This window comes from Scyliorhinus torazame, chromosome 12 (assembly GCF_047496885.1).
Source record: "Scyliorhinus torazame isolate Kashiwa2021f chromosome 12, sScyTor2.1, whole genome shotgun sequence".
Classification (NCBI taxonomy): domain Eukaryota; kingdom Metazoa; phylum Chordata; class Chondrichthyes; order Carcharhiniformes; family Scyliorhinidae; genus Scyliorhinus; species Scyliorhinus torazame.
In genome coordinates this window covers 84,631,440-84,645,512 of record NC_092718.1, presented here as the reverse complement: position 1 = coordinate 84,645,512, position 14,073 = coordinate 84,631,440, and the positions used below count along the sequence as shown (strand labels likewise).

General features: G+C 51.1%; 1 protein-coding gene across 1 annotated transcript in view; it reads right to left on the bottom strand.

The window, feature by feature from the left end:
• Nucleotides 1-12,375, bottom strand: part of LOC140387069 (sialic acid-binding Ig-like lectin 12) — a 41,097-nt gene extending 28,722 nt beyond the window's left edge. Inside the window, exons 1-3 of the mRNA XM_072470079.1 lie at nt 11,994-12,375; nt 10,538-10,655; nt 9,727-10,103 (exon numbers count right to left, since the gene is read on the bottom strand). Of these exons, the coding sequence (XP_072326180.1) occupies nt 9,727-10,103; nt 10,538-10,655; nt 11,994-12,375 (877 nt within the window). The remainder of the gene's footprint in view (nt 1-9,726; nt 10,104-10,537; nt 10,656-11,993) is intronic.
• Nucleotides 12,376-14,073: the final 1,698 nt, after the last annotated feature.

Sequence of the window (14,073 nt, the reverse complement as noted above, 5' to 3'; positions counted from 1 at the left end):
ACTGTAAACCCGTCACCACCAGGAGCAGGCGGTACAGTGCCCAGGACAGGACTTTTATCAAGTCAGAAGTTCAGCGGCTCCTGAAGGGGGGGGTCATCGAGGCCAGTAATAGAACCTGGAGAGCCCAAGTGGTGGTCGTCAGGACCGGGGAAAAGAACCGGATGGTTGTAGACTACAGTCAAACCATAAATCGGTACACGCAACTCGATGCGTGCCCCCTTCCCCGGATAGCGGACATGGTTAATCAGATTGCACACTACCGGGTTTTCTCCATGGTAGGTCTGAAGTCCGCATACCACCAGCTTCCAATCCGCCCGGAAGACCGCCACTACACTGCCTTTGAGGCAGACGGCCGCCTCTTCCACTTCCTCCGGGTCCCCTTCGGCATCACCAATGGGGTCTCGGTCTTCCAAAGAACAATGGACTGAATGATGGGCCAGTACGGGCTGCGGGCCACATTTCCATACTTGGACAACGTTACCATCTGCGGCCATGATCAGCAGGACCACGACGCCAACGTTCAGAAGTTTCTCCAAACCGCCCAAACCCTCAATCTCATCTATAACAAGGAGAAATGCGTTTTCCGCACAACCTGACTGGCCATCCTCGGCTATGTCATGGAAAACGGAGTCCTAGGGCCCGACCCCGACCGCATGCGCCCCCTCCTGCAACTTTCCCTACCCCACTACCCCAAGGCCCTGAAAAGATGCCTCGTGTTCTTTTCATACTGTGCCCAGTGGGTCCCCAACTATGCGGACAAAGCCCGCCCACTTATCAAAGCCACCATCTTATCCCTGACGACTGAGGCCAGCCTGGCCTTCAGCCGCATCAAGGCAGACATCACCAAGGCTGCGATGCACGCGGTGGACGAGTCCATCCCCTTCCAGATGGAGAGCGACGCGTCAGATGTCGCCCTGGCCGCTACCCTTAACCAGGCAGGCAGGCCCGTGGCCTTTTTTTCCCGTACCCTCAACGCCTCTGATATTTGACACTCCTCTGTCGAAAAGGAAGCTCAAGCCATCGTGGAAGCTGTGCGGCACTGGAGGCACTTCCTGGCTGGTAGGAGGTTTACCCTCATCACCGACCAACGGTCGGTAACCTTTATGTTCAACAATACACAGCCGGGCAAGATCAAGAATGATAAAATCCTGAGGTGGAGAATCGAAGTCTCCACCTATAACCACTACATTGTATGTTGTCTGGGGAAGCTCATGAGCCTCCAGATGCCCTGTCCCGCGGCACATGCGCCAGCGCGCAAGATGACCAGCTGCGGGCCATCCACAATGACCTCTGTCACCCAGGGGTCACCGGGCTTCGCCACTTCATCAAGGCCCGCAACCTGCCCTACTCCACCGAGGAGGTCAGGGACATGACCAGGGACTGCCAAGTCTGTGCGGAGTGTAAGCCGCACTTCTATCGAACAGACAAGGCCCACCTGGTGAAGGCATCCCGGCCCTTTGAGCGCCTCAGCATCAATTTCAAAGGGCCCCGCCCCTCCACTGACCACAACGCGTATTTTCTTAACGTTGTTGACGAGTATTCCCGTTTCCCATTTGCCATACCATGCCCCGGCATGACCGCGGCCACTGTAATTAAGGCCCTGAATAGTATCTTCACCCTTTTCGGTTTCCCCACTTACGTCCACAGTGATAGGGGCTCCTCGTTTCTGAGCGACGACCTGAGTCAGTACCTGCTCTGTAAGGACATTGCTTTCAGCAGGACTACCAGCTACAACCCCCGGGGAAACAGACAGATGGAGAGGGAGAACGCGACAGTATGGAAGGCTGTCCTTCTGGCCCTACGGTCTCGGAGTCTCCCAGTTTCCCGCTGGCAGGAGGTCCTCCCCAACGCGCTCCACTCCATTAGGTCATTCCTCTGCACAACCACGAACGAGACCCCTCATGACCGCCTATTTGTCTTCCCCAAGAAATCCACCTCCGGGGTCTCGCTTCCATCCTGGCTGATGACACCGAGGCCTGTCCTCCTCCGAAAGCATGTGAGGAGCCATAAGTCCAACCCACTAGTCGAGAGGGTCCAGCTCATTCACGCCAACCCTCGGTATGCCTACGTGGCGCACCACGACGGCCGACAAGATTCAGTCTCTCTCCGGGACCTGGCACCCGTCCGTTCCCCTGCGACCATCACCTACTCCCCCCCCCCCCCCACCCTATACCGAACACCGCCCCCGCCCCTACATGGTCTACACCCCCCTCCCCCCATTGCCGACCTACAGGGATGAAGCTCCAGAAGACACCCTCCCGGAGTCAACGAGCTCAACACCCAATATGCCCGCAGCAACAAGTTCAACACCCGAAGCCGGAGCTCAGGCAATTGCAGCGAACAATCAAGGCGCCGGCCAAACTCGATCTGTGAGCCCACTTCATCCCTACTGGACTTCAATTTTTAACAGGGGTTTAATGTGATGAATGTATTACTGCTACCATTCACCATTGTATTTCATAACATTGTATTGTATTATGTTGATGCCCTTGTGGGCTCTGCCTATGGCTCCGCCCCCTCAGGGGAGGTATATAGATCTGCAGCCTGCAGGCAGCACTCAGTACAGAGCAGTCACAGGCAGGCACAGTTCTAGCTGATTAAAACCACTGTTCACTTCAACTCTTCGTCTCATGTGAACTGATGGTCACATCAAATACTGAGAGAATGTTTCTCCTTGTCAAAATGTAGGATCAGGGGGCACAGTTTCAAAATAAGGGGTCACTCTTTTAAGACAGAGATGAGCAGAAAGTTCCTTTCTCAAAGGGTGGTTAGTCAGTGGAATTCTCTTCCCCAGAGAGTTGTGGAGACTGTGGGACATTGAATGTATTCAAGGCTGAGTTAGACAGAGTTTTCATCAACAAATATGTCATGGGTTATGGGCGGGGCAGACAGGAAAATGGAGTTGAGACTAGATCAGCCATGATCCAATTGAATGGCGGAGCAGGCTCGAGTCCTTGAAGTACTCAGGTAAATGTGTTCCTCGCGAAACATGTTCAGGAGAGGTTCAGGATTCGGCAGCACCCTCTGCAGCAAACCTCCAACAGCTGGCGCCTCAAACCCCTTTTGCAATTGTGGAATGACAAACAATGCAACAAATTATGAAGGAACTCTGCAGAGTAAACTCAGTAAATGAGGAGATTAATGCTTGGCCTTGGGGATTGGCATTCGCTGAATTAAAATAGAAAACATTATTTGGGAAAGAAAAATAAGGAGGTTGTATATTACCTCAGAAAGAAGACTCGAACTGGGTAGAGGGGAAAAGAACAACAACAACTGATATTTACAGACTAATGTTAACATATTTAAGTATCCCAAGGTGCTGCACAGGAGCATCATAAAACAAAGTGTGACAGCCAGACACAGAGCGAGATATTGGGACAGGTGGTCAAACGCTCAGTCAAAGAGGTAAGTTTTTAAGGAGCATTTAAAAGGAACAGTGTGAGAGAAATAGAAGGAGAAAGAAAGGGAGGTGGAGAGATTTCAGGGGTGGGATTCTCTGACCCCCCGCCGGGTCAGTGAATCCCGCCCCCGCCGGCTGCCGAATTCTCCAGCACCGGAGATTCGGCAGGGTCGGAAATTGCGCCATGCCGATGGGCGGGTCCCCCGCCCCCCCTGGCAATTCTCCGGCCCGCGATGGGCCGAAGTCCCGCTGCTGTTTTGCTGGTCCCACCGCCGTGAATTAGACCACGTCCCTTACCAGCAGGACCAGGGCTCCGTGGTCCTGGGGGGGTCGCGGGGTGATTTGGCCCCGGGTGGTGCTCCCATGATGGCCTGACCCGCAATCAGGGCCCACCGATCTAGGGGCAGGCTTGTGCCGTGGGGGCACTCTTTCCCCCCTGTGTCGGCCATCAGCCTCCGCAATGGCCAACGCGTAGGAGCCCCCCCCCCCCTGCACATGCGCGGGGATGACGTCAGCAACCGTTGACGCTCCCGCGCATGCGATGACTGCCGCCGGCCGGCGGAGTCCCTTCAGCCCCGGCTGGCGTGGCGCCAAAAGCCTTCCACGCCAGCCGGCGTGGCGCCAACCACTCCGGCGTGGACCTAGCCCCTAAAGGTGCGGATTGGACCCTAAAAGTGCAGAAGAATCCGCACCTTTGGGGCGGCCTGACGCTGGAGTGGTTCACGCCACTCCATCCCGCCGGGACCCCCCGCCCCGCCGGGTAGGGGAGAAACCCGCCCCAGCTGTCAATTCCAGAGCTTAGGGCCCCAGGCACAGTCGCGAATGGTGGGAATTTGGGGAATGCTCAAGAGTCCGGAATGGAAGGAGCACAGAGATGTCGGAAGATTGTGGGGTTGGAGGAGATTACAAAGTTGAGGTAATAAGGACGAGAATTTTGAAATTAAGTCTTTGCTTGATCAGGAGCCAGTCAAGGTCAGAGAGCACAGAGGTGAGAGGACAGTGGAATTGGTGCAAGTTAAGACACGGACAGCAGATATTTGGAAGACCTCAAGTTTATGCAGGGTAGAATGTGTGTTGGAATAGTTGAGCGTGGAGAGAATAAGGCATAGATGAGAGTTTCAGCAGCAGACGAACTGATACCGGGTGAAGTCAGACAATGTTATGAAGGTGGAAATAGGCGGCCGTAGGGATTCTGCAGATATGAGTTTGGAAACTCATCGCGGGATCAAATGTGACGCCAAACTTGTCAAAAGATTGGTTTGTCACAGAGACTTGCCAGGGAGAGGGATGGAGTCGGTCACTGGGAACGGAGTTTGGAATGGGGACTGAAAACAATGGCTTCAGTCTTCCCAATATTTATTTGGAAGAAATTTATCCTCTGTAGCACACTGGATAAGAGGTCTGATAATGAAACAACAGTGGAAGAGTCAAGAGAGGTGGGGGTGAGGTAGAGCCGGGTGTCATCAGTATACATGCGATAACAAACATTATTCAGTTGATGTTGCAAAGCTAGGCAAATGATTCGCTGATTATGATTCGATAGAAAGGAATGGAAGCAGGAGAGAATAGTCCCACTGTGGTAACGAACCCTTTTAAGAGCTGGGTTTTGAAGAGTCATGTTCAGCCAATCGGGCTGAAGAGCATGAATCCTGGGGCTGAGTGCAGTCTATCCAGGCAAGCTAAAAACTGGGGTCAATGTCATCGGTAGCATCATTATCCTTCACTGTACATGTGGAAGGGAAATTAATGAGTTGCCAATTTAGAACATTCTGGGAAATGCTTGACTATAGTTATCACTGCTTTTAGCGAAAATAAGTAGGTAAGGTAACATAAACAAAATACTGCTTAATATTTTCGGACTTATTGTGAGAATACATTGTCCTCCGAAGGATAACAAAATGTGCACTCGAGTTGTTTTTAGCCAAGGGCAAGAACATACATCCTACGTATTTCACCTTACGTAGTTTCCAAGGTCTACTAATATAAACATGGCTGTTTACTTCAAACTGTTATTTCAGACTATAAAAAATATGGGGCGAAATTCTCCCCCAACGGCGCGATGTCCGCCGACTGGCGCCCAAAACGGCGCCAATCAGACGGGCATCGCGTAGCCCCAAAGGTGCGGAATGCTCCCCATCTTTGGGGGCCGAGCCCCGACATTGAGGGGCTAGGCCGACGCCGGAGGGATTTCCGCCCCGCCAGCTGGCGGAAACGGTGTTTGTTGCCCCGCCAGCTGGCGTGGAAATGACATCTCCGGGCGGCGCATGCGCGGGAGCGTCAGCGGCCACTGACAGTTTCCCGCGCATGCGCAGTGGGGAGAGTCTCTTCCGCCTCCGCCATGGTGGAGACCGTTGAGGAGGCAGAAGGGAAAGAGTGCCCCCACGGCACAGGCCCGCCCGCGGATCGGTGGGCCCCGATCGCAGGCCAGGCCACCGTGGGGGCACCCCCCGGGGCCAGATCGCCCCGCGCCCCCCCCCAGGAACCCGGAGCCCGCCCGCGCCGCCGGTAAATAGCTACTTTAATTTACGCCGGCGGGACAGGCAATTTCTCGGCGGGACTTTGGCCCATCCGGGCTGGAGAATCGAGCGGGGGGGCACGCCAACCGGCGCGGCCCGATTCCCGCCCCCGCCCAATCTCCGGTACTGGAGACTTCGGCAACCGGCGGTGGCGGGATTCACGGCGGCCAACGGCCATTCTCCGACCCGCTGGGGGGTCGGAGAATGACACCCATGTTTCCTTCAATCGAATCTCAGAGTGCAGTGCAATGGCTTTGCAGATAGAACACTCTCTCTCCGCAAATATTTTTGTGTAATTAAAGTTCCTTAAATCGAACCTCGCGGAATTTGTCTTTATCATGATTTCCACAACAGTACATTATTATTCAGTTAATAAATAATTCTATATTTACTCTGGTGGTTGCCACTCCTTCACAAATATTACATTTGGCAACAAGGATCATCGGAGTGCTTTTCATTAGCCACGGAGACCCCATGGCAAAGCAGACCTCGTGTGCAAGTCATTCGATGCCTGTCTATTCAGTAGTCAGTGAGTTATAACGCCGCGATTAGGAAACCTTGAGCCATTCCACTCTTATTCGGAGGACTGTGTTCGCTACATTGAATGCCTGAGGTATTTCTCCAAAACAAACAAACTGAGGGGGAAGAGCTTGACTTTTCCAGATTCCCCTAACACTATGAACTTCGAAGAACTCATAGAAATAGTAAAACAACATTATCACCCGAAGCCCTTGGTGACTATGCAGAGATCTAAGTTTATTTCAATGACAAGAACCCTCGGGGGCGCGATAGCAGCTTTTGTGGCGAGGTTGAGGCAACGAGTGGAACATTGTGAATTTGGCTCTGCCCTTGATGAGATGTTGAGAGACCGGTTAGAGTGTGGATTGACTAATACTGCGAGACACACGAAACATGGCAGAAACAGAAATAACTTTAAAGAAGTCATTCAAAATTGCCCTTGCTATGGAAAGTGCAGAAAATGGCACAATGGAGCTTCAAAGTGTGCAAGCTGGTGTGGCCCACCAAGTTTGGAGGGTACCTGTAGTTGGGCACAAACTTTAAGAACAAAAAAGTACTCAACCAGATAGTGGATAGGTATTGAACAATCAGTCTACAAATAAAGAATGGTGAAGAACGCTATCGGTGTGGGGAGCCCAGGGACAGGAGAAATGTAGATTTAGGGAAGACGTGTGTTGGTGTTAAGTGCATTTAAGAAGCAAGTGCAAGGTTAAATAGGACCTGCCCGGCGCTCGAGAAAAAATAATTCCGGCTCCAGTGCACAGTGTAGAGCATAGTTCTGAAGAAGGATCAGATGTGCACAAGTTAAATAACATTAAAGCGCGCAAAGTGGCTCCCATCACGTTCGCTCAAAATGGAGGCCGACTCAGGAACCCCCCCCCCCTCAATATGGGAGAATAAACATACCAATACGTAGAGGGAAGAGGTCCGCCCCCTGAGTTTAAAAAATACGGCAACCTGGTGGTGACCTAGACAGGAGAGGCTATACGGATTTTGGGAATAACTATAACACCTGTTAGTTACAGGCAGCAGTCTGTCCAACTGCCTTTAATTGTAGTTGAGGGTCAAGAGCCAAGTTTAATGGGATAAGATTGGCTTCAGGGAATAACAAAGGGACATAGCTTCAAGATAAATGGCAGAAGGCGTGGAAGGGACATGAGGAAGAACCTTTTTACACAGAGGATCGTGGGAGTCTGGAAGTTGGGTTGGAGGCAGAGACCCGAATCTCTTTTAAAAAGTACCTGGATCTAAGGCAGCAGTGGTCAGCACTGCTGCCTCACAGCACCGAGGACCCAGGTTTGATCCCTGCTCTGGGTCACTGTCCATGTGGAGTTTGCACATTCTCCCCATGTTTGTGTGGGAATTACCCCCACAACCCAAAGATGTGCAGGTTATGTGGAATGGCCACCTTAATTGGAAAAAATTAATTGGGTACTCTAAATTTATTTTTTAAGAAGTACCTGGATCTGCATCTTAAGTGCCGTAATTACAGGACTACAGGCCGGGTGTAGGAAAGTGGGATTAGAAGGAGTATCAAGTGCACTTAAGTCCTCGCAGACTTGGCACCACATGGACGAGGAGGTCAGCTGCTCCCGTTGGCCATCAAGGTCATCGTAGTTCTGAGCTTAAACACCTCTGGATCATTCCAGGGCTCGAGCTGGAACTCACAGACCACAGCCCATATGCACATCCGGCAGGTCACGGATGCCCTGTTTGCCCAAGCAGAAAACTACATCAACCTTGACATGGATAGAGAGAAGGGTTTCAGCGGCAGATGAGCTGATACAGGGTGAAGTCGAACAATGTTACGGAGGTGGAAATAGGGGGCCTCAGTGATGGCATGGAAATGAGTTTGGAAACTGTTCTCAGGATGAAATGTGACACCAAGGTTGTGAACAGATTGGCTTAATCACAGAGAGATTCCAGGGAGGAGTCAGATGGAGTTTGATGCTGGAAAACGGAGTTTGTAACGGGGACTGGAATCAATTAATTCGGTCTCCCCAACTTTTATCGGAGCCACTTTCTTCTCTGCAGGACTTTGGATAAGATAATTAAACAACAGTGGAGGAATCAAAGTGTTGTCAGTGTGCATGTGAAAACTAACACTGTTTATTTAGATGATGTAGCAAAGCCATTACAAGTGATTTTCTGCTATGATTAGATAGGAATGGAACCAGGTGAGTGCACCCAGCTGGCGAACATTGTGCAGAAGCATTGGAGGAAGATGGTGTGGTCAACCATGTCAGAGGCTGCAGAAAGGACGAGGATGGAAAGTTTCCCTTTGTCACAGTCAAACAGGATGTGACTTTAATCAATGACGTTAATAAGAGCTGTTTCATTGCAGTCACCAGAGCAGAAACCTGAGCAGAGGGATTAAAATATGGAATTCCAAGAGAGATGGGAACAGATTTGGGTGATGAAAAGAAGTTCAAGGATTTTGGAGAGGAAAGAGAGGTTGGACCACTGGGTCGGAGAATTGCGGGGGGGGCGACGTGAATCCCGCCCCGCCGCTCCGACTCCGGCTGTCGAATTCTCCGGCGCCGGTTTTCGGGTGGGGGCGGGGATCGCGCCGCGCCAGTCGGGGGCCGTTGGCAGAGGCCCCCCAGCAATTCTCTGGCCCCGATGGGCCGAGCAGCCATCCGTGTTCAGCCAGTCCCGCTGGCGTGAAATGAACATGGTCCATCCTGGCAGGACCTGGCTTGTCGGCCGTTTAGCGGGCTCCTCGGAGATCCGGCCCGGGGTGGGCCCACACGGTGGCGTGGTCCACAATCGGGTCCCACCCATCTGTGGGCGGGCCTGTGCCATGGGGGCACTCTTACCCTCTGAGCCGGCCTTTGTAAGGTTCTGCCATGGCCGGGGCAGAGAAGAAACCCCCTGCGCATGCGCAGGAAACATGCCAGCGGTTCTGCGCTCTGCGCCAGAATGTGCTGGCAGTCCTGCGCATGTGCCAACTCGCACCAGACAGCGGTGGCCCTTCACCGCCGGTTGGTGCGACGCCAACCCCTCCAGCGCCGGCCTAGCCCCTGGAAGTACATCGGATTCCGAACCTCCGGGCGGCCCGACGCCGGAGTGGTTCGCGCCGCTCTTGGCACCGGTACGGGCCGCCCCGCCAATTGCAGGAGAATCCCGCCCAATATTTTCATTGGATCTGGGAGTAGAAATAGAAAATCATTAAAAACAGTGATGCTGGTTAACACGGCCACAAAACAAGCAAAACAAATACTAGGATGTGTTATTTCCCATTGAGTATTGAATGTGAATTGTTGAGGAATTATATAACACAGCACTTACCAGAAACCTGAAGCCGTGTTCCAGGTTTGTAGTTGTATTTATTCTTCTTATCGAATTTTATTCTGAAATAATATCTTCCTGCATCTTGTCGTCTGATGTTGTTTATTATCAGGGAACAGTTGTCATCGTTCAGGTCTCCAGACAGCCGGGTCCGATGGTGGAACGTTGGTGATATAACATTCTGATCCTTGGAATGAAAGGCTGTAGTCACTGTTCCACTTTTATTGTAACGCCAGCTTCCAACACATGGTTGGTTTGTCAAGCGCAATGGGTAACTGTAATTACATGCGATCTGTACACAGGAACCTTTCTCTGCTGTGACCTCTTCTGGAGTGTAGGCTTTCCACTCTTGTGACAGTCCAACCGTAGAGAGAAATACCAATATTTAACACTGGATAGTTTGTAGATCCACTAGTCTCGATATCTATCCCCTCCATCGCTGGTGCACACATCTGCAGTGTGGAATCTGCAGGACATAAAAGGAACTCCCCAAGGTTTTACAATGGATGGAAGACAATCCTGAATACAGGAGTGGACATGGGTATTCTACATTGGCCAGTCTTCCACCCAGGGGCTGGTTTAGCACAGTGGGCTAAGACAACTGGCTTGTAATGCAGAACAATGCCAGCAGCATGGGTTCAATTCCCGTACCGCCCTGTCCGAACAGGCGACGGAATATGGCGACTAGGGGCTTTTCACAGTAACTACGTTGAAACCTTCCTGTGACAATAAGCTATTATTAGTATTCACCCTTCTCAGCACCTCACACCACAACCCCTCCTCCAGCGCCAACTCCAGCTCCTCCTCTCACCTGGCCTTGACCGGCTCAAAAGACACTCTATCCTCCTCCAACGTCCTCCCATAAATCGCCGAGATGTCCACCCCGTTACTGCCAACATCCCTTCCAACAACAAAGAAGGCGGCACCATCTGAAACATCAGGAAAACTTTCACATGGAATTTCAGTATTCCCGTGAGTAGTCCGAGACATTCCTCTACTAACTTTGCACATTTGCACTCTGTTGCAGTCATAGCCCTGGAAGCTTATGCAACTGGAACCCAATCAGATTGAGCGTTCTGTTGTAGAAGAATTGCGTCTATCCCATCCTGACTGGCATCACTGGAGATCTTGGTAGTCCTAGTTGGGTCAAAAAAGGTAAGAATTGGTGCAGTCATCAGTTGATATTTGAGATCCACCCATTCATTTTGGTGACATTGTGTCCATTCAAAATCAATGGTCTTCCTTATCAGACTGCAAAAAGCTGACGCCCTCATGGACAGATTCGAGATAAACATGCCCAATAAATTTACAAAGCCCAGAAATCTTAACACAGCTTTTTTAATCATGTGGCGTTTTCATATTCTGGATCGCAGAGATTTTTGCATCATCTGGTCTGACACCTTGAGGTGATATTGTATCTCCCAAGAATTTTAAAGATGTTTGTGCAAGTGTGCACTTTGAGTGGTTGAGTTTCAATCCATATTGATGGATTCTTTGAAACATCTTCTTCAAACGACAAAATGTTATGGACCATATAATTATGTCGTCAACATAAACTCTTACACCATCGATGCCCTCAGTCATCTGCTCCATTATCCTATGGAAAATCTATGAAGCGGAGATTATTCCAAAAGGCATGCGGTTAAAGCAGAAACATCCAAATAGAGTATTGAATGTGCACAACAATCTGCTCGAGGCGTCAAGTTCCATCTGCCAGAATCCCTGCGAAGCATCGAGTTTAGTGAAGATGCGAGCATTCGCCATCTCGCATGTGATCTCTTCATGCTTGGGGATAGGGTAATGTTTCCTACAAATGTTTTTGTTGAGTAATCCTTTGGATCTAACAGATTCGAAGATCTCCAGATGGTTTCTTAACACATACTAGAGGACTGACCCAGTCAGTCGGCTGCGTGTGTCGAGAGATGATTCCTTATGACTGCAGCATTTCAAGTGCTAATTTCATCCTCTCTCGCAAAGGAGCTGGAACTTTCCGAGGCGGATGAATTACATGTGTTGCATATTTTTTTCGCAAAATCTTGTACTGGTCAGGTAAAGTGCCCATAACTTTAAATACGTCAGGGTATTCTTGATGCATCTGCTGGATTACATCTTCCATGCGTGATGTATCCTGAGTATTCATAAAAATCTGTTGAACAAGCCACAAATCTTTGCAAGCCTGAGCGCCAAACAGTGATGATTTGTCGTTTTCCACGAATTAAGGTTTTTGACTTGAAGATGGCACAATCCCATTAATGTGATCTGATTACCATTGTAGTCTTTCAGCCTACATGTAGCAGATATCATCTCATGTTCTCCTGGAATAGAGTGGAGATCTTTGCTTGTCAGCAGGTTGCCTGAAGCCCTTGTGTCAAGCTTGAACAGTATTGGAAAATGGTTAACTTGCACTGATGAAGTCCATTCATTGCTCGAGTCGATCATATTGACCGATTGAGGAGTGCTGGTCGTTGCTTTAAGTTCCTCACTATTTTCAATTGTTCCCACGGAAGGCGTGTTTTCCAATGAGAAATTGTCCTCTTCTGAAGAATAATTGTATTTGGATTTTTTGTGCTCCGATGAATCCACACTGCGAACGTTGATATTCCTTTGTTTTGGTTTTGGAGTTTTAAATTGCACTGCATTGTGAGGCATAGTGATTGAGTTTTTCACACTTTAAACATTGTTTGCCTTGAGCCAGACATAGCCCTTTTAAGTGGGCATTGTCACATCGGTGGCACGTCATGATGTCGTCTCTCTGACGCATTAGACAGCAGATGTCTTTTCTTCAGTTTTGCATTTTTGTGCGAAGTGCGCATGTCCCGGGCTGGAGTGTGCACGCACAGGATAGACCATTTGAAGTGCGCTTCTTGGCTGCCTGCGACACCATTTTAACAGCCTTAACCTCGTGGTGGACTTGTGGGCCCTTTTCATGGTCGTAAAACTCATTATATTGGTTTTCACTTTGTTCTTGAGATTAACACGTTTGAATTGAGATTTTCAGCGTTAAATCTTGCTGTTTTAACAATGATTCTCGGAGGCCCTCATCACACAATCCATGTACAATCTGGGGCGGGATTCTTTGAAAACCGGCAGAGCGGGCAGCTCCTTCATGAAGGAGTGGCGTGAACCACTCTGGCGTCGGACCGCCCCGAAGGTGTGGAATCCTACACACTTTCAGGGGCTAGGCCGGCGCTGGAGTGGTTTGCGCCGCATCGGCCGGCGGGGAAGGGCTTGGCGCCATGCCAACCGGTGCCGAAGGGCCGCTGCCAGTCGGTGGGAGTTGCCGCATGCGCAGGAGCGCCAGCATGTGCTGGCATCATCCCAGCGCACGCGCAGGGGGGTTCATCTCCGCGTCGGTCATCGCGGACTGTTACAGCGGCCGATGCAGAGGAATAGAGTGCCCCCACGGCACAGGCCCACCCGCAGATCGATGGACTCCGATCGCGGGCCAGGCCACCATGGGGGCACCCCCTGGGGCCAGATCCCCCAACCCCCACCCACCCTGAGGACCCCTGAGGCCGCCTGCGGAGCCAGGTCCCTCCAGTAAGTACCTGTCGTAACATATGCTGGCGGGACTGGCCAAAAACGGGCGGCCACTCGACCCTTCGCGGGCCGGAGAATCGCCGGGGGGGCCAACGATAGATAATAAGAATTATCTATGATTAACTACACCTGCACTGGGACGTCCAGGTGCGGCGATGACCAGCTAAGCCGCACGTTTCGGCAGCTCCCGGTGGAACGGACTTTTGGGCTCTTAATAAGAGCCCCAACGGCAATTTTAACGGCTAAAAGCACTGTGCGGTAAACCAGAAGGGAATCCCCCCTGGATACGGATGGAAAAAGGAGAGGAAAGTGGCCGGATTGCGGTGGATCCTTTAGAGCAGCGGCAAGGAAGGCAAGCAAAAACCAAGATGGCGTCGGAAGGTGGCAGTTTAATATGGGCCCCTGAACAACACGAGTTTTTGAAACGCTGCGTGGAAGAGCTTAAAAATGAGATGAAGAAGGAGCTGTTGGCCCCGATATTACAGGCGATTGAAGTGCTAAAAGTACCCAGGAGCGGGAGCTTCGGGTCGTGAAAGCAAAGGCTGCCGAGAACGAGGACGATATACAGGGCCTGGTGGTGAAGACGGAGATGCACGAGGCACACCATAAACGATGTGTGGAAAGGCTGGAGGTGCTGGAGAATAATGCGAGGAGGAAGAATTTAAGGATTCTTGGTCTTCCTGAAGGTGCAGAAGGGGCGGACGTCGGGGCATATGTGAGCACGATGCTGCACTCGTTGATGGGATCAGAGGCCCCGACGGGTCCGCTGGAGGTGGAGGGAGCCTATCGAGTTATGGCGCGAAGACC